Below are 21,891 nucleotides of genomic sequence, written 5' to 3' on the forward strand. Positions count from 1 at the left end.
TAAGTCTATGCCGCAAGTTAACATTAGGAGTTAGCAAAATAAACTTGACTGATGACATAATTTGGTGAGGGTCAGCACTGGAAGACCACTTTGGAGACCAGTATACTCCAAACAAGAAAGAAGAGGAGTTAAAACACTTAGATAATTTAATAGCTTCATTAGGAAACACTGAAAAACATTTCCGATAGTTATCAACGCTTTGAGAAATCAAAGTCAGTTTCTTATCCAAAGTTGCCTCTAAATTCTTGAGAACCACTGACATTTGAAACTGTACCATTTCAAAGTGAATCATGATGCGAATGCCGAAGTGTTCTGTGCTTATGGAATATTGTCCGGAAATCTGTGAACCATATGTATTTATTTAAAGGAATGGATGTCATCCATTTAAATATTCTTCTCTGAAGAGAACGATGGAGGGAGGCTCCTGAGATATCCTGTGATTCAGGAAATGAGTTTTTCAAAAGTCGTTAACCTTAGGCTGAAATGTCAATACATGCAAAGGAAAAGTAAATTCACTAGTATGACTGTTTGATTGTGTTATTTAAAATACATAAAGCAGAAAGCTTTCAATGACCTGCACGGTCTTCCTTGTCAATCTTCGCTTTCTGCTTTATATATTTTAAATGACACAATCAAACAGTCATACTACTATGGGTTTACTTTCCCATTATATTGACTCATTTGATTATGAGTTTTCTTGCAATACATGCACAGTCATCTGCCTCTGACAGTATTTTTTTATTGTTAACCTCCATTTTCACGGAGGGAGTTCTCTTAAGAATTCGGGTGAGGCATTAGAGCTTGCTTTTGTGACCTAGCCTAACGTAAATGAGCTCATTCAATCATCAGTCACGTTCATTGTGCGTTATTTGCTTCTCGTTCTACTGGAAATATATGGTTTGTGAATAACAGTGGAAAGATTTATGCTTCGCTCTTTGTCTTTAGCGACATCTTTCAGTTTTTGCAGATTTGCCTTGAGGATGTCAGAGTCACCTCGAGAAAATCATGTGATGTACCTATACTTTTTTTCTTTTTTTTTTTTCACCCGCCTTTGGTGTTTGCATATCGTAACACTGCGCCCCGGGTGTAAGTTTTAGGTAAATAAAAGGATATCTCCATGGGTGTACATTTGCAACTGGAAAGTGTTTTAATAATTTACTGTATGCGAATTACACCGTTAATATTCGAAATAGGATATTGTTATTATTGTTGAATGTAAGCTGAATGTAAGTATCTAAAGCCCGGGACGCAGTGTTACCATACACAAACACCACAGGCTGGTGGACAAATGGAAAAAACCCGAGTATAGAGCAATGACGTTTTCCTAACGACAATGGAATGGTGTTAACAGACATTCTCGCAGTTAATGACACTCTGTTCAGCTGTGTAAAGTATACTCATTCTTCCACTCTAAATCATTCTTGCTCAAGCGAGCTCATGGGCAATCTGGCCTCTAATAATGTAATCATTATCCTTAAAAGAGACTACTTGGCAACTTACGTCTAATGAATATATATAATAATGAATAGGTTCCAGCCCGCTAGGATGAGACTTATATACTTCGTCGACGACCCCGTTTCTAGCTACTTGATTACCTACGTCTGCTACCTCTCTCTCTCTCTCTCTCTCTCTCTCTCTCTCTCTCTGTATATATATATATATATATATATATATATATATATATATATATGTGTGTTGTGTGTGTGTGTGTGTGTGTGTGTGTATGTATGAACAACTTGATCACGAAACACATAAGACGTGATACTATGTACAAATAAAGGTAATGCCAGGGAGGAAACTAAAGCAGTGCTCGTTTTACTTTTTCTTCCGTGGCATATATATAATATATATATATATATATATATATATATATATATATATATATATATATATAGATATGTACGTATATATATATATATGTACGTATATATAAATATATATAGGATGTGACCCAGTACAGTTAACCGACCACCACTAACATAACTGTTTGCTCAAGTTAGCACTGAGTCACAGATGCATTGAGCGCATCAGTGGCGTGATCGGTATGGTCTTGACCTGCCACTTCAGTGGCCGCGAGTTCGATTCTCGGGCATTCCATTGAGGTGTTAGAGATGTGTATATCTGGTGATAGAGGTTCACTCTCGATGTGGTTCGGAAGTCACGTAAAGCCGTTGGTCCCGTTGCTGAATGAGCACTGGTTCAGTGCAACGTAAAAACGCCTTACAAACAAACAAACAGACACAACGCATCAGGTGCTAAGGCAAATGCACCTTTAGAGGCTATAATAATTCAGAGTGAGCCACCAAATATGTCAAATATTAACATGACGGTGCGAAAATGCTATCAAATACACCTTAAAGAGCAATATTTATTACTGGAGGTGACATAACTGATACCAGTTTTGATACGTGTCGTGCAACTACGAATTTTGTCCAATATCGCCATATTCACTTTCCTTTTATCGGAGGCAATACTGCATAGTCGTAACATGACTCAACAAAGGCCCCAGTACAGTTTGAACAATACTCGCCTTTCATTTATAAATTGAACGAAAGTGAGTAAAAGCCAGTCATATATATATATATATATATATATATATATATATATATATATATATATATATACATATATATATATATACATATATATACATATATATATATATATATATATATATATATATATATATATATATATATATGTGTATACGTATATTGTCTATAGTACAACATTAAAGTAAAGCCGTACTAAATCACGTAAGGGACAGTGAGCAATAGATTATACCGATAACAAGAGTGATGGGTAATGATACAGAATAACTGATGATGTAAAAATAATTGTATTGTAAAGGAATCCAAAGTCAAATATGTTTCCTGAGTGAACTGTTTAGTATACGAAGAAGTGTCCGTTGAAAAAAAATGCTTTTAAAACAGTATATTTTACGCAAACGATCATTCTTGCCCTAACATCAATTGGCCATCGTGAGAAGGATTTGAAAAAAAAAAATTCAAAGAATATCACGTTTATACAAGAATTTTCGACGATATTTTAGATGACAGTTACTATATTATAGAAGCATGAGTTATGAAGAGATATGAATTTACCACTATTGAACAAATGAAAGTTCATTCGCCAAATTTGCCTAGAAAATAAGAAGGTTAAGCAGTTCCTCAAAAATGTTGGAACATAACATATCCAATCGATCAGAAAATTGTAGTTGCGCAAGATTCACGACCCTTAGAAATGCACATTCATTCTTTGGGTAGTAAATTGTACTTCACAGAGCAGAAATAATAGCATTGCGATCAAGATAGATGTTATGTGACACGTTTGAGTGACTGCGCTGCAATGTTTATGTGGGGCAATATTGTTGTAGCTGATGCAAATGCTTGTGCTAGGTACAAGGGTAAAGCTAGAATGAAATTTTACTCTGCTTTTTTACATATGAACAATGTTACACAGAATTCGCTCAAAATATCAGTATATTTTACTATCATGACATCATATAATGAATGGTGTTACATAAAATGCGCATCTGGGTCGTTTCAAGGTATTTCTCGCAAAACTGTCGAATAGATGCGTTAGTTGCACGTCATTGCAAGACTCGTCAGTAGGTTGCATTTGAACAGTTTCAGTCGGGAGTTTGTGCACGCGTCAAACGGGTTTGACGAGCGACCAGAAATCGCTTCTCAGTGAGAGCGAGCGAAGTGTCAGCGAAAAGGAAGAGGCTGCAGGTCACGCGTCACATTCACAGATTTCGTCTCCTGAAATGTTAGGAAGGAATGGGTGCACTTTGATTTTGGAGGCTGGCTCTGCCATACTGGTCGTATATTCTCTGAAGCGTCGATGGGTTCAGAAATTAATCGTCGCATTTATGAATTGAATTTGCAAGCCACCATTTTTCGGTAATACTTAAAAAAAAAACACCTGATTTCCAGGTACATGACCATAATAAATACTAAATATTGCTTTTATTTTCTTATTTGGAAATTTTTTCAAGTTTTACATTTGAGAGAGAGAGAGAGAGAGAGAGAGAGAGAGAGAGAGAGAGAGAGAGAGATGATGCTAGTGCTGTCTCCATGTAAAACTGTGCTCTACAATTCTAGAAATACGGCAGTGGAAAAGCTTGATATATTTTTCAGATGATTTCCAGCTATGGGTCGGCATCGGTACTCAAAATCGTGGCTTGCTCATCAGTTTCCCGGTTGTTCAAGTGATTTGACAAGTCATTGGGTATCGACTTTACAGTTGGAGAGATTGCCTTGTCTTTTATTTTACCCTTTCAATATGCCCCCACACTGTGTTGCTAGTATGTTCCTCTTGAAAAATAGGAGTAAATATAACTGTGTGAACGATTTACTCAGGATGCTCTTCCGTCTACACATGTTGCAAAACAAAAACAGAAAAGGAAGAGTATTTTGTTGTGCAGTTTAGAAGGTCAATCAAAACTGAAGAATTTATTGAATTTACATTACGAATGAGAATGAAAAACGTTCATTATCTATGTTTTGGTATATTCCTGCTTTTATGGAATATTGTGTATTGAAATTTTTATATTCAAAATTATCTACAGGAAAATTCGTTTGAAGGTTACTTTGGGTCTCTGACTTGGATTTCATTTCTGTCGTAGTAATTTTATAGTTACGTATTTATGCAATGTTTTCTTTTTTTCTTCTCCGGTTTAAAATCATTTTAACAATCCTCTCTCTCTCTCTCTCTCTCTCTCTCTCTCTCTCTCTCTCTCTCTCTCTCTCTCTCTCTCTCTCCTATCAAGAAGAAATAGCCCAAGGAAATTGGATGGAAGTAATACTTTTAAAAGGACCGAATCAGAAAAGTTAGGGACTCCTAAAGACTTCGATATCCCGCTGTCAAGTGGACGATGTGGGGACTTTTACGACAGAAGAAGAAAAATAAAATTCCAGTCTGTTGCCTGACCACGAAACCTTTCGCGGAGGATTTCACTTTATTAACTATTTCAGATGTACGTTCATTATGCTTAATAATACGTTTTATCCTTAATTTTTTGCTTTTACTAAAACTTTATTTTTTTTATTTATTTATGTATATAATATATTCATTTATTTATTTATTTATTGGTCTTGAGATTGCATTTCTGTCTTCCTTTTATCATCTGTAATCTCTCAGTTTTATTATTCTATGTCGCAGGTATTTCGCTGAACCCTGCAAGAGTACTTGCTGACCCAGTCACACACACACACACACACACACACACACTCGCATATATATATATATATATATATATATATATATATATATATATATATATTAAGAACATTATGGCCATCAGAACTTCAGCATTTTCCAGTTGAAGCTTTACTTATATCCATCACCTACGTTTCGGGATACAAATCTCATCTGCAGGGCTAAAATCAGGGAAAAATTAAAATTCTATAAATTACGAATCAGACTAAAATGGGGAACAGTAGTAAATAAAACTGTTAAAAATTATATAGTTAGATTAATTATTTTTTAAAGTATAATTTACTACTGTTCCCCATTTTAGTCTGATTCCTAATTTATAGAATTTTAATTTTTCCTTGATTTTAGCCCTGCAGATGGGATTTGTATCCCGAAACGTAGGTGATGGATATAGATAAAGTTTTAACTGCAAAATACTGAAGTTTCTGCTGGCCATACTGTTCCTATTCAAGATCCAACTTTCTAGAAGCGACGATGCCATTATGGAGCACTACTTGGGTGGGTATGAGGGGTGGGCGGCGTAGCAAAATGGGTAAAGAAAGATTAGTCATCACATACGCATACGTGCACTCATTATGATGTTGTTTTTTTTTTTTTTGCAGCAGCAGAATGCACTGTGTGTATGGGTATAGGTGTATACTATGTACACTTTGAGCATGATTTAACCAGGCAGCGAGATAACAGATAATTTGAAGATATCAATGTTGTGATGGTTAACCGTGTGTTAACATTGCAAGCAAATACACATCAGAAACTGTGTTTAGACGCGTTGAACTGTTTCGCCCTTCTATTAAATTGACCGGAAAAAGTTCCAAAAATAATAACCGTGTTCGAAAATCCTCAATGATCCCTCTTAAGTCATGGTCAAGATAACCGAAGTACATGAAGTTATGCTTAGAGACTGCTGGAAACCCGTACAGTGTACTATTAATGATTGTTTTACTCATTTTTAGTGACAGATTTTGATTCATCATATGAACCTTGTTGATTTCTGATTCGTCACCTGACTCTGGTATTGCAATGAAATTGTTTTGATGGCTTTATTTGTTATGTAAAGCAGAAGAATTCCTACTTTGGCCAGAATGCCAAACAAGAGAGAAGGGAAATGAAAGATGAAATTCTGAAACTGTATGACGAAAGAGGACTCGCCATCTGGCCCACTAGTCAATCTAGGTCCTGGCTGTTTCTCGATGTTGGAGTCCTCTGTTCCGCACTTCCAATATTCTTCTGATGGTGTCATTATAGCCAACAACAGAACTTGTAGCCATCATTGGTTAGTTGATGTAATAACCATTCAACAGTTTACAAACACAACAAAGGATTGAGCAGTAAGAAAATACAAATAAAACACTCGTTAGGAATCTTTTAACCTAGAATACCATTGTATTTTCCAGCTACACTAGAATTATCTGTAGGTGAAAGTAAACTCAAGAATGCACCTAAGAAAGTCAAGGGTAGAAAGGTAAGTGAAAGTAATTATCAACGACATAGAGATCACCTAAATCACACCAATTTGGCCATTTCATCTTTTAACAACGTTTTTAAGGATGACTTCCCGCAAAACATGAAACATAAGTTTGTAACAACAACAACAAAAAAGTGAAATGTTCAACGGGCAAAAAAGTGAAATGTTCAACGGGAAGTCACTTAAACACAAAAAGTAACCCCCTCTGTGAATTTGAATGTTGGTTGGTTTTTAGGGCAGCCAGCATTGCTGATGTTCTTGAAAGATTAAATGGCCAAACTGGTGTGACTTGAGTGATCTTTATATCGTTGATACTCACGTTTATGTTAATTTTTTTATACTGACTTTCTAACCTGCATTCCTGTGTATATTTTTACCTGTAGAGGAGCCTGTATGCCTCAAAACTGGGTTTTATTTGATATAAATCCGTTTTACGCTATATTGAAATTATCAAGAATATCTGTAAATACCTACTCGAACCTGAAGCCTCCAACATCGAGAAAAATCCAGGAGGAATCGTAATCCTTTGCAAAAACTCTTCGGTAAGCCTTATCTGGGCAAAACAAGTAGAAACCTGGCAACAAGATCATCGCAGTAAAAGAGAACCGTCAGTCATAATAAGTTTTCAGTGATAGCCACCTGTTGTTGGGTGAAACGAAGGTCATCACATGCATGCGGAATGTATGATAAGGTAATAAAAAAAATGGAGAACATCGAAGGGGTCATTATCTACAACTTCCCCACTATAAGTAGAAAGAAATCCTTTGCACAGAAGAACTCCTTCAATTGAAAGAGTAGTTCCTCGTTGGACGAGTAGTTTTCGCGCTCGGCTGCCAATCCGGTGGTCGGAAGTTCGAATCTCAGCTCGGCCAGCGCGGGATTAGAGGAATTTATTAATGTGCATAGAAATCCATTTTTCTATATAATATGGTTCGGATCCCACAATAAGTTGTAGGTCCCGTTGCTAGGTGACCAATTGGTTCCTAGCCACGTAAAAATATCTAATCCTTCCGGCCAGCCTTAGAACAGCTGCTAATCAGCTCAGTGGTCTGGTAAAACTAAGATGTACATCCATAATAGAAAGAATGTATTTAATGGGGCTAAATTGCAGTAGGTTGTCAAGGGATATAATAATATTCTGACACAAAGAAGCACCCGGGAACAGGGACCACAACATGACATCAACGGTCAATGAGGATTAACGTCTTAGATACCCAGGCCGAGATATAAAAACAAACACCTTTAGACTCTAAAGACAGGCAGAGTGCTTCCGAATCAGCGGTTTGTAATTAACCTTGTGTTTCTAGGTTGTACCCGGTCATAAGAAGGCGTGATCCGGCCTCCAGCTACTCACGCTTAAGTTGTGAACATTTTATTCCTAACTTTTAACGCAAATTAAAACATACTAAATTCAATAGTCAAATGGAGCCATGTTTCACCAACGAAAATTAAAATAAATATGCTATACTTTATTGGAAATAATTTTTCTGTACTGCATAACATGCACATTATTTACTTTTTACATTTTCATAATAAATAAATCAGATATCCTATCCTAAAAGTCCTGTATCTTTAACACAACGTGAAACACTTTTTTCAGACCTTTTTAGGCTCTCCCATAGACCCCTCCTACCCACCACCCCCCACCCCAACAACAACAACAACTAAGTAGTTTGTAGGCTTACTCTCCGAGTAAGCGAAAATTAGTCACACCATATAAGCGAAACCACAAACCTGATTTTACGTCATCCGTCGTGCAAACGACACAACAATCGATTTTTTTCTCTTTTTGACTTTGAATTTGAACGCTTTCACTAAGCCTCGAAGCTGATTTATGAGCAAAAAGATAAAGAATAAAATCCAATCCATGGTGATGCGTTAATAATAAGTAAAGCATGTTATAGTGGAAAGAAACTTCATTTTGGACTAGAACAGATATCGCGAGATAGGCACGTATATCTGTGCTGGATATTGCTGAGAAAGCTAACTTGGAATCATTATAATTATACTATGAAGTGAATATTCTTATGCTCCGAAGTAAAATGGCTCGATATGTCTGAAAGTTAATCGATGTAATGAATGGGCTGCGCAGTGGTAACAAGTGCCAGTAATCTGCGTAATGGCAAAATTGTTGCAATTAGTGTCAGGTGCATTTGATCTAGAATCTAGGTGTGTTGTGATTATGTATTACATCCAGTTTGAAGTATTCTAAGCAAATGTGTACGTCAAGAAATCGCATTTCTCTCTCTCTCTCTCTCTCTCTCTCTCTCTCTCTCTCTCTCTCTCTCTCTCTCTCTCTAGATATATATTCCAGCTATCTTTTTCACTAGTGATATGTCACGTATAAAGTCACTGCCCCATTTCACGATATAAAATTTAAAAAGCAAATTCTCTCTCTCTCTCTCTCTCTCTCTCTCTCTCTCTCTCTCTCCTCCTCTCTTCTCTCTCGCTCATCTCTCATAACTTTTGTTTTTTTGTTTTTTGTTATAGAATTGAGAAAGGAGCGTGTGGTTGTTTTTCTCGGAACTTTTGGGCCGAAGTGAAAATAATAGAGGTTGCAGCACTGATGGGTTTAGAATCGTAAGCATCAGATTCTCCCGAATCTGCAAATTGGCCCGAGAGAGGCGGCGGAAAAAACTCCGAAGGTTCTGAGAAGAGAACACCTGTTCGGTTACTCATTTGGAATGCCTTGCAGGAAGCAAGAGATCTTTGAACCTCCGTCCTGAAATCCATTATGGAGAGGAAAAAAAAGAGAGCTGGGAAATTCTGTAGATATTCTGTGGGGCATCGTTTAAATTGGTTGCATAAGATGTCGGGAAAATGTTAGATTTTTGAGAGTCACTTCTTTAAGAATATTATCTATCAAGTTTAACGTTATTGTCGGAATTTAGAAACGCGGAATCACTGTAGCCTGTGGGCATTTATTCATTATCAACCAACCCTTTACAGACCATTTCAGTCAGCTGGTGTGATGGAATATATAGGATAATGTTTTGGCATTTTCAAGGTATAATGAGAAAATTCATCTTTTGGAATTTCAACTGATAGAGATTGCCATACACGTCGAAGGAAAATATTAACTGAAATAATCATTTGGAAATTACGCGTTTCTTGTAAGGTTTGGGACATTTGTGCAAGTTTATGTATTATATTAAGAAAACGAATAAAAAGTTGTTGCCTTGATTATATTTTTGCATTCATAGAAACATGCATCAAAATTATAAATAAGGCTTTTATAATTGAATTGACTATGAATGAAAAATGGCGTTAAATACGTTCTCCTATATCACGTGCAAATATGGCTTTAAGAATCATGGACCCATGATTAAAATGTTCAAATAAATGCCTCTAACTCTGATAAGCACCAGTTTGTTGAGCCAGGAAAGCAGTATGTAAAATTCTATTAAAACGAGGCTCAGAACTACACTTGTCTCCGACAGACAGACAGACAGAGACATATGAGTCATTGGAGGGCCCAGAAATTCAGTGTCCAGAATGATGCATATGATTCTGCTTCATGTCTGAAGAATTCGTTGTATATATATATTATGTAAACATAAAGAACCACCATACTCTTTAGTCCAGTAGGGTGTTAGTGCCGTGAGTGGACCTCATATGGTGCACTGTAGGCATTACTTAAGGTTCTTTGCAGCGTGCCTTCGGCCCCTAGCTGCAACCACTTTCGTTTCTTTTACTGCACCTCCTTTCATATTCTCTTTCTTCATCTTACTTTCCATCCTCTCCTAACACTTGATTCATAGTGCAACAGCAATGTTTTCCTCCTGTTACACCTTTCAAACCTTTTACTGGCAATTTCCGTTTCAGCGCTGAATGACCTAAATTCTTTGGCCTAAATTCTATATTCGACTCAACTCAGCCATATCCTTTAGAATTGTCAATCATCTTTCATTTGTAATTTTTGAAAAAATTGGCTAGTTGATCCTTCGTGGTGCTTTTTAGTGGGGGTTGGGGCCTGGTGTTTGAAGGGTTTCTTCCTTAAAAAAAATAAGAAGTAAAAAACACGCGAATGAAAAGAAAAGGGAAAAATATTCACCATTCTAGAAAGAGGTGACCCTCTCTCTCTCTCCTCTCTCTCTCTCTCTCTCTCTCTCTCTCTCTCTCTCTCATGTAGCCGTTATTTGTTTGGTATATCGATAACGACCTACGCTACATACATGTTTTCTTCGGTTTCTAATTCGTACATTATTTTTTTCGTTGGTGCGTTCGAATGGTAGTCGGGGGGACCTTACGGTATATTAAAATCTTGGGAATTATAAAATGCAGCCTTAGTGAGATCCACTTCTTAAGAACACAGTGGCGTTTGCTTACCTTAGCCGTCTTGAGTATCTTCAATGACGTCATCAGTCTCCTCGGCTGTCTCGTAGGTAGATTTTCTGTATACATGGTCAGACTCACTTTTTTTCATTTTATTTTTTCATTCAATTTTAAATGTTAATAATATTAATTTTCCCAATTATATTTTTATATAATAGGTTTGATTGTACTCGTTCATAAAAGTGTTATGCTTATTTTTGCAACCATCGCAGCACAATGTTTAATCACTGTATATATATACATATATATATATATATATATATATATATATATATATATATATATATATATATATATATAGTAAATGTATGTGTCTGTGTGTTAATGCAAGGTTTTTTGTTGGGCATTATTTCATCCTACTATTAGGGTACAAACAGTTAACCGGAAATGAGGAATTTTGTTGATTAGTAAAAAGGAAAATATCTATTTTAACTTTGTTTCCTTATATCGAAAATTTCTCTCATCAAGGGCTTACTTTCCCCCGTAATCCTTCAGATGAGGAACAACCAGAGCTGTTTAACGGGTTTATGTTCTGAAGCGAAAACGAGCGGCCATTACTGATATAAAAGAGTGATCCCTCGAAAGGTCAGTTGTGGAAGAACCTACCTATGATAAGCTTCTCTTTCTCTGAGCGAGTGAGCGTACCCAGATCCCGTGTCATCTATTACAGTGTATGATGTCCTAACCTCCTGAATTCCAGGCATCCTTCTCCCTGTAAATCCTAGGCACGTGCCTGCAAGTGGATCAACGCCCTTATCAGAGTAGGTCGTGCAGCAAGGCTCAACCCTCCACCCCCCCCCCCCCCCCCGGCCCACCCTTTCTCTTTTAACCGCCCGACACTTTCGGGAGAGAACCTCTCTCTCTCTTTTGGGGTTGACCAGTGTAGGCCGTTTAGTATGCCATGTGACTGCTTTCAAGATTCAGTCGATATTTCACGATCAGAATAAAAGCAGGATGTAAACACTGATCCTTCGTTCCTTCCCATGTCTGTCAAGATCCCTTGGCTCAGATTCTCTCTCTCTCTCTTCTCTCTCTCTCTCTCTCTCTCTCTCTCTCTCCCGGATAAAGTGTGATTTAGCAAGGTGCACGGGAGCGCATTTGTATTGCTGTGTGTTCCCTCCTCCCAGGGTTTAGAAAGATATTTTGGGATCATTTTAGTTTTATATTTAGATCATTCAACTCTCAATGGTTTTACAGAGACCTAAATCCTTCTCACACATACTCAGACCACAGGGAATTTACCGCTTCTATATTAAATCTTTTTTTATACAGAAAATGTAAATGAGAATTTATGGGAAACTTTTGCTCTTGATATGGGAACCCAAAAAAATGAGTGGTTACCGTTTTGTGTTAAAGAAAAGGTATATACGTGTTATTATTAAGAGAGAGAGAGAGAGAGAGAGAGAGAGAGAGAGAGAGAGGTGTCAAAAGATGGTAACTACTAAGAAGAAATTGCCGGTTAATTATCTTTAGCATTACTGTATTTCCAAGTTTGAGATTTTCATTATTACTGGTGTAATACTTATTGCCCTTTTTCTCAGATTCTTCAAGGGTTATTCTCTAATATTTTTCCTGCTCCTCTCTCTCTCTTTCTCTCTCTCTCTCTCTCGATTCGTTTTTAGGTTACTTTAGCCTTACGCTCCAGCACTTTGATCCAAGGTTTCATCAATTAAGCCTGGAGTCTAAGCATGGCCTTAGCCAATGCCTCTTAGAGATTCCATTTGCTGTGAGTAAATCTCCCCTTTCAGTGAAGGTGGACTCAGGACTTGGTTCCTCGAATCATTGGTTTGCGATTTCCTTCGATTTTCATTTGCCTTTTTTTTATGCGTGTCGTTATTTAAACGCCCCCTTTTTTTTATCTAGAAAAACCTTCCTTCGCTTTTGCCTTTTCCTCACATTTCATTGGTCTCTCTTTTTTTCGCCTCTTCCTTCCGCATTTTCCCCTTTTGTTTTGGGTATCATTGCTCCCTTCTTCTTCTTCTTCTTCTTCAGGGGCTATCATTGTTGAGCATTTATTTCATGTGCAAAGCTAATTACATTCTCCCCCTCCAGGTTTATCACCGTCGCCCCTCTCTCTTCCTCTCGCTTCCCGCCGCTGATTTCCTCTGCTTCTTTCTCATTCACTCTTCCTGATTAATCTCGCAATTGATGTTCCTCTTCCTCTCCCCTACTGCCATTTTTAATCTTTTTATCGTCCTCTGTCACATTTAATGATTCTCTAACTGATAATGACCTCCTCCTGTTTCTTTGCTTTTGATTTTCATAATATCTCCTCTCGCATTTTTCATTACTTTGGTCTTTAGGAGGGTGAAGTAAAACAGAGCGATAAATAATTATCATGAAACGCCGTAACGTTTTTACACCTGGTGTATTTTTGCGCGATTACACGCCCCGGTCATGATTTAATAAGCTTATTTAATATGGTTATCGACCTGTAATAGCCTGTAAAGGCGGGGAAGGGTTCAATTTAGTGTCTGTCAAGAACAGCGTTAATCGTAATGAGAGGGAGTTGTATCATTTCTTTTTTATGCTGAAAACCTGCGCTCTTTTTCAGACATGAGAGAACATTTGGAAACACACTGGTTCTGTAATCGTTTTACTGTAGTCGTATGTGTGGAGGTGGTAACGCTTGCTTGACTTTACAGCGAGTCGTGTGATTAGAAACTTTGTTCTCGTGGATGGCTGACCACCAAGAGAAGCCAGACAAGGTCGGCACTTAATCCCTTTGATCATCCTTGAGATATAGACGTGCGCCTAGCAACCTCATCCCATGAACACTTGCTGAAAACTTAAAAGATAAAATCTTTTGGCTCCATCTCCTCAAGTGGGAAAAGTGAATGGTGAAGGGAAGGTCCTCAGTTGTGAAATATGCTCATCTGCACTTTCTCTGATTGTGATATTCACTATATGTTAAGCTTTCTGTTTCGGGCTCTTGTTTGTAATAAATGTTCTGTACTTTAAACTGGGATGAAGCACCATCGTAGATCTAAAATAGCCCTCATGTTAGCTTTAAGTTCACAGCTGTTTTAAACAGCTATTGGTATTTAGTAAATCAGGTAAGCAGTTCAGCAATTTTTTTTGTCTCTTCTTGCTATTCTTCTGCCTCAAAGTATTTGGCGCCACATGTGTAATAGCATTTAGCGAAGGTCGCTTATCTGTGCCCAGAAAAGGCTCACACACACACTGTACTTAGTCTATATTTATATATATAATCTATTATAAATTTGTGACTCACATCAGGATCGAACCCAGGCCACGCAAGTCAGAAAAGAAACTGGATCTTAAGTACCACTGTAACCTGTGGCTTTCCCTGGAAAGGCTGACTGCCTTTCATTCCAGCGAATTTTCCCCAGTTTCCAGACTCGGCTGTGACTTCATTCGTATTATCCTTTTTGTGTGAATATGGTAGAAATTATCAGCACACACAAACACGTGTGAAACAGAAATGAATTTCATCATACAGTATATTAATTTGCTTTAAAAAAAATTCGTATGGCCCAGGATAGGTAGAAGTGACATTTAACTTTAAGTCAGGCAACCATTTGAAAAGGTATAGTGGAGGACCAGGAGGATACGCTATACCGATGGCGTCACCGATACACGTCACCACTTTCCGGATGGTTGGGCAGCTAAGCGCAGCTTTAACCTCATTTTCTTCAGTAAAAAAGTTACTGAAACGCATTGGGCGATGCACAGTACTTCCGAAAATTAGGACGAAGTTTAAAACACTCAGTACAGTAGCGGCCTGGAATCCATAGGTTGGTTTAAAAGTTGTTTACCAAAATCACTGTCATGGCCTCAATGCGTAGTAGGCATATTATGTCAATTGAAGTGGTTTCATTTGAAAGGTTAACAGCCACTTACAAAGTCATTGGCCCCGTTCCCAATATAGGATTTTTAAAGAAAATTTTTCTCTCTCTCTCTCTCTCTCTCTCTCTCTCTCTCTCTCTCTCTCTCTCTCATGAAACCATAGCAACATCATTACATACATGTATCACGCTTTGTCGCAAATGTGTTAAATATTATCAATTGTATATTTGTTCTATGTATTTTGATTTGTACGACTGAACTAATTATTCAGTCATTTGGAATGTCACCGATCTCGATACACAGAGGAAGCAATTGTTTATGTGCATAGCTAGCAAGTAAAACCTACGCCGAAGTTCCTTGGGTGCAATCGAGATTTCTGTACAGCGTATAATGCTGTATGAGCCGCGGGCCATGAAACTTTCAGTTATGGCCCGCTGGTGGCCCGTCCTATAACGTTACCAGACACACGATAATGACTAACTTTAATTTTAAATAGAATAAAAAAAAACTAGTGAGGCTAGAGGGCTGTAATTTGGTATGTTTGATGATTGAAGGGTGGACAATCAACATACCAATATCCAGATCCGTAGCCTCAGCAATTTGTAAGATCTGGGAGCGGGCAGAAAAAGTGCGGACGGACATAGTATTCTTAATAGTTTTCATTTACAGAAAACTAAAAAGGTAGTACGGGGCAGTGTGTCTGTAATTTTCTTGTCCTGTACCAATAAATCTGTACATGTCTGAAGTGGGAAACTAATGTCTCTCTCTCTCTCTCTCTCTCTCTCTCTCTCTCTCTCTCTCTCTCTCTCTCTCTCTCTCTCTCTCTCTCTCTCTCTCCACAGTGACTTGGTAATCATATGAATGCAATTAGAGATACTAGTAAGTAACTTTCCAAGTGGAAATCTTGTCCATCAATGGGACATTTTTATAAACAGTCATTCACCTGTCATCTCGCTCAGAGCTCACGGAACTAGAACTTCCTCTTACTTATAGAAGGCGAAAAGGCTATCATTAAATAATTGATACTGACATCCTAAACCTTCATCTGGTGTAGGATGTAGGATTTTGTCCATTATCATCTCGAGAAGAAAGTCCTCTTGCTTTACCCAAAGCGCATTCTTGAGGGATTAAAAGTACTTGGCTATTTTTGCGTCGGTAAACATAAACAAATATTGTGGTCGTCCTTAGACTCTCGTAAGAGCTACGAAATAGTTAAAGAATTAGTATTTTGAAGTAAGCCATAATATATATCAGTTATGCTTTATACTGGATATCATATGGATTTTCACACATTAAGGAGTTTGAGTAATTTACATTAAAAAGGCATTGTAGCAAATGAGCACTGTAACATAGATTACCAATGGGAATGCAGATATATGCCCTATTGTAATGTAGAATTCAATATATTAAAGCCTGTAAAGATATGGAGGTATGAAATAAAAATTAAAAAGTCGAAAAGTTTTTTAGTTATTATTAAGGGCAAGGCCAGAAAATCCTCAGGATTTGAGTGCCACTTAAGCCCACAGACAGGCCTAAATATAAACATGACATCAGATTGGTCTGAATTATAATGAGTAAGTATAAAGGACACCAAAGTTGTTGCCTGCCATTATATTTACAACACTTTTATTAACTTGTCAAGAGGAAATATCATTCCTAAACTGGAGGTATGTCTAAGTTAATTTGTAGGTGGGATAAGTTTCAAGTTTCTCTGGTTTATCAAATTTAATCCTACTTAAATCTGTATTTATCATATATCACCATTTAGTCTTTGATTTACCTATGATATATCACCATTTAGTCTTTGTTTTACTTATCATATATCACCATTTATTCTTTGTTTTACTTATCATATATCACCATTTAGTCTTTGTTTTACTTATCATATATCACCATTTAGTCTTTGTTTTACTTATGATATATCACCATTTAGTCTTTGCTTTACCTATGATATATCACTATTTAGTCTTTGCTTTACCTATGATATATCACCATTTAGTCTTTGCTTTACCTATGATATATCACCATTTAGTCTGTTTGTTTTACCTTTTCATATATCACCATTTAGTCTATTTGTTTTACTTATCATATATCACCAGTTTAGTCTTTGTTTTACTTCCCATCAACAATCCAACCATTTAGTCTTTGTTTTACTTTTCATATATCACCACCATTTAGTCTTTGTTTTACTTATCATAATATCACCAGTTATTCTTTGTTTTACTTATCATATATCACCATTTAGTCTTTGTTTTACTTATCATATATCACCATTTATTCTTTGTTTTACTTATCATATATCACCTTTAGTCTTTGCTTAATACCTTTTAAACATATTGGATAAATATTGATGAACTCGGTACATAAAATAAATCAGTTCATGTCTAACTCATCCAAATATTTCAAAAGTTACATATACCGAATCAAGGTTTAAAGGTTACATTTGTATTTCTGTAATTCGTTTTTAATCATATCAGTCAAAATACTTCAAAGCTTTTCATATCTCATAGGTTTTGAATATGTTTATATCTTACAGATATAAAACTTAATATTCTTATAAGGAAATAACTCCAAATTGAGAGGTATGATAACCACACAAATATAGTTCACTCCTCTTTTAATCATATTCAGGTGAGATTCAATTTTAGGAACAAAAGAATTTTTTCTTAACATAAATATTTGTCATATATCGTAAAAGGACCTCTATCTAGGCTGCCATCTTTGTTTAACTATGTCCTATAAGACCACTGCCGAGTAGGTTTCCCAAGTGCTCGTCCAGTGCCGTGACTTTCCTAAGCCTGTAGTTAATGTTTATACGCTGAGAACAGGTTTAGTCGAAAGTTGATAAAAAGACTCAGTGACGTCTTACTCTAAATAAAGAGGAAAAAGTTAAGTATATCTTAGTTTTTCCAGACCACTGAACTGATTAACAGCTCTCCTAGGGCTGGCCCGAAGGATTAGATATTTTTACGTGGCTAGGAACCAATTGGTCACCTAGCAACGGGACCTACAGCTTATTGTGGGATCCGAACCACACTATATCGAGAAATGAATTTCTATCACCTGAAATAAATTCCTCTGATTCCGCGTTGGCCGAGCCGGGATTCGAACTTCGGACCACCGGATTGGCAGCCGAGCGCGAAAACCACTCGTCCAGCGAGGAACTTAAATAAAGAGGAAAAGGTGTAGGGTGAATATTGTCTCCAAATAACTTGAGAAGATGGACTTAATATAAGATATAGGCAAATTAAATTGATAGAAATACTGCCTCGGGCAGGCATCCATGTACAACACTGTACGCTTCGTAGCTGAATAAAGAATGCCTGGATACAAGCCGCGCTCTTGAATATATATTTAAAATTTACACTGAAGGAACAAACGAATACATAAAAAGAACCTTAGTAGTTACATAAGAACTGATCAAAATTATTTTATAGAAAATAGACTACGTAACAGTTTACGTACAAATTTATTTATAAGTTTCTAAAGCAGCCAAAAATCCGGCATGAATCACTTCTCTAATAAAGAGATTACTTCTACATATAAATTCCCTACCTTTCTTACAAACCTTAGATAATCGATAGACTTGTGGGCAAATCACTCGAAAATGTTTGCTAATTTATATAGTAGAGGGTTGGGAGCCCTCGTATTTGACCATTTAAATCTTATTTCTCTTAAGTATTACTTTGACATTTTTTTATTGTTAACCCTAATTTCGAAGTCTAAAAATTAGTTTTTATTTTTGTGGAACAAAGATCCGAATATCTTGAGGATACATAGAATTGACATGTAGTATTATTTCCTTGTTATTCACTTTAAGCAGAGCCTCGATAAATTTATTTAAGTATATCGTAATCTGCATCCGTTTTGGCTAATAGTCCGATATTTATTTTCAATTATATGTAAAAAGAAAAAAAATAAGTCCCATACGGACAATGATTAGCAGGCGTAGGAATACTTACTATTGAAGTACTCGCCTAGTTACCGAGTTTTAAAAGATTTAATACGTCGGCAGTGTGTATGAGTGTGTTTGCCTACATGAATATTTGCGTCTCTATTTATGTTGCCATCCAAAAAGTACCTCATAGGCAAATTTACTTATAACTGTTTATAGCTGATCATCGGCAAGCTTGGAGTACAAATTCGTATCTTTGAGCGCTTCCATTGATAAAATGAACCACATTAATTTTGTTAAGGTGTTTAGAAATTATATTAACCGAGTAAACTATATCAGAATTATGTGATTAAAGTAAGTCTACTATATGTTATGTATGTCTGAATGTATTGCTCATATAAAGATTTGAAATTAGAAAAGCATTTGGACTGCAGGTCTAGAATGTGTTCATTCATTCTATTTCTACTTTTCACAGGAAACAAAATTCGGATTCAGACGTACATGGATTACTATGAGAAAGGTTTGTAATTAGCCGCAAAACTATTGACATCCATGAGAAATGTTTTATATTCTTTAGCTAGTGTTGTAACTCCTTATTCTCGAGCACACCCTTACTGTTTAAGGCGGTGTTAGACAAGCATGTTTTCTTACATCTTTCTGCGAACTGCAATAACAAATACCTGATACTGGTGTCACATTATCCACAAAGTAACCAATGTTGGTCACAAATTCTGGCGGCAGATAACCACTACAGATAAGAAAATTTTGAACCAGATAAAAAGTAGATTTTGCAAAAATTGTCACCCTATAACCATTGTACATAGCAAACTTTAGCACCAGGTCACCATTATAGGTAGGACAATTTTTGCACCAGATAACCAGAATAGGTAGGTGTATTTTGCACCATACAACCACCAGATAACCAGTTCAATCAATATCCAATTTAGATAACCAATATTCATAGCCAAATTTTGCACAAGACAAGCAGTATACACAGCCAAATTTTGTTCCAAGTACCCCATATTGATGGAAATATTTTGCATGAGGAATCCATCAAATGTGACGAAATTGCACACCTCTTTGCAAAATTTTGCATCAAGTAACCGATATTGGTGGCAAATGTTAACTCGAAATACCCAATATTGTTGAAACAATTGAGACCTTCCTTGTTTGTTCGGCAGGTGTCTAGTTTAGAAAAGCTTGCTTGTCTGACATGATCTGTAGCGGTACAAGGCTTTTAAAGCCTTCTATCCTGGAACATAGTCTGTAACATAGTCTGGAACATTGTCTGACATGATCTGTAGCGGTACAAGGCTTTTAAAGCCTTCTATCCTGGAACATAGTCTGGATTTCACGTTCATTTGAGCCAACTGTAGGTGCATGTGCTACAGTTTTCCAACCGCTGGAAGATCTTGACGCTTTTGGGATGCCTTCATTTAACACTCACTGGCCAGGACTTGACGGTAGTCGACGACTATAAATTCATAATGATAGGTTTTGCTTTACTATTTCCTTGTTAGAGAAAATTTATGATTTACAGCATGCATGCGCATGAAAATATTTGCGCACACGCATATATACACATATATATATATATATATATATAATATATATATATATATATATTATATATATATATATATCTATATATAAGATATATATATACATATATTCTTATATATATATAATAGAGATATATATATATATATAATATATATAGTAATATATATATATAATCTAGTATATATATAATATATATATATATATATCTATATATAGATATATATTAGATATCTATATATATATATAGATATATATATATATATGTATATATATATCTTATATATATAATATATATATATCTATATAGTTATTAATTAAAAAAAATACTATATATATATATCTAGATATATATCTATAGATAAATATATATCTATAATATATATATAAATATATCTATAGATATATATATATATATATCTATATATTATATATTATACATATATAGAGATAATTATATAGTTAGATATATAGATATATAATTATATATATATTCTATATATATATATATATATATTTAATATCTAGATATATGTATATACCTATATCTAATATTATATATATATATATATATAATATATTAATATATATCTATATATAGATTGTATATATATATATTATATATAATATATATATATATATCTATATATATAATAATATAAATATATATATATCTATATATTTATACTATATATATATATATACATATATATTATATTATATATATCTCATATATATTATATAGATATTTACTATATATCTATAATATATTCTCTATATAGATAATAAATATAATATTAATTATATATATATATATATATTATATTATAATATCTATATATAACATATATATATAGAAATAAATATATATATATTTATAATTATCTAATAGATATATATAAAAATATTAGATATTAGATATTATATAGATATTAGATATTATATTATAATATATAATATAATTATATATATATATATAATATAATTAATATAATATTTTATATATCTATATATATCTATATCATTCTATAATATATATTATATATATATTATATATATATTATAATATATATTCTACATCTATATCTAGATATAGATATATATATATAATATATATATATTATATATATATAATATAGATGGTAGGATAGATAATATTATTATATAATATATATTATATATATATATAGATATAAAATATATATATATATATATATATATATATATATATATTATCTATATATATATATATATATAAATATATATAAGATTATGTTAAAAATATATAAATATATATTATAATATAACGGTTTGTTTAAAATGCTTATACGGAAACTATCGTTTGCGACTATAATTAGCTTTGTAGGCTCTGTCTTATACCGGCTTTCAGAATATAAGATTGCTATCAAAACATCCATTAGTTTAATTCAGTAGACCTGTTGGGAAGAGTAAACAGCATCACGATAAAAAATATTTCAAAATGAATTTACCACTTGCATTGAAATTTTGTAATTAATTAAATCGTGTGTTCGTAATTACAAGTTGATTTTTAACAGAAAATGTTATATTTGGTAATTTTTGCAAAGCCTTATAATCTTAACATTAT

At 34.8% G+C, this 21,891-nt stretch overlaps 1 protein-coding gene across 2 annotated transcripts in view; it reads left to right on the top strand.

The window, feature by feature from the left end:
- LOC135198157 (galactose-3-O-sulfotransferase 4-like) overlaps positions 1-21,891 on the top strand; it is a 203,785-nt gene that overhangs the window by 29,269 nt on the left and 152,625 nt on the right. The window contains exon 2 of one of the 2 annotated variants that reach the window (XM_064225654.1): positions 19,201-19,245. The exons of the other annotated variant lie outside the window; for it this stretch is intronic. Within the exon in view, the coding sequence (XP_064081724.1) occupies positions 19,201-19,245 (45 nt within the window). The remainder of the gene's footprint in view (positions 1-19,200; positions 19,246-21,891) is intronic. 2 annotated transcript variants of the gene reach the window in all.

Source organism: Macrobrachium nipponense, chromosome 21 (assembly GCF_015104395.2).
Source record: "Macrobrachium nipponense isolate FS-2020 chromosome 21, ASM1510439v2, whole genome shotgun sequence".
NCBI classification, from domain to species: Eukaryota; Metazoa; Arthropoda; class Malacostraca; order Decapoda; family Palaemonidae; genus Macrobrachium; species Macrobrachium nipponense.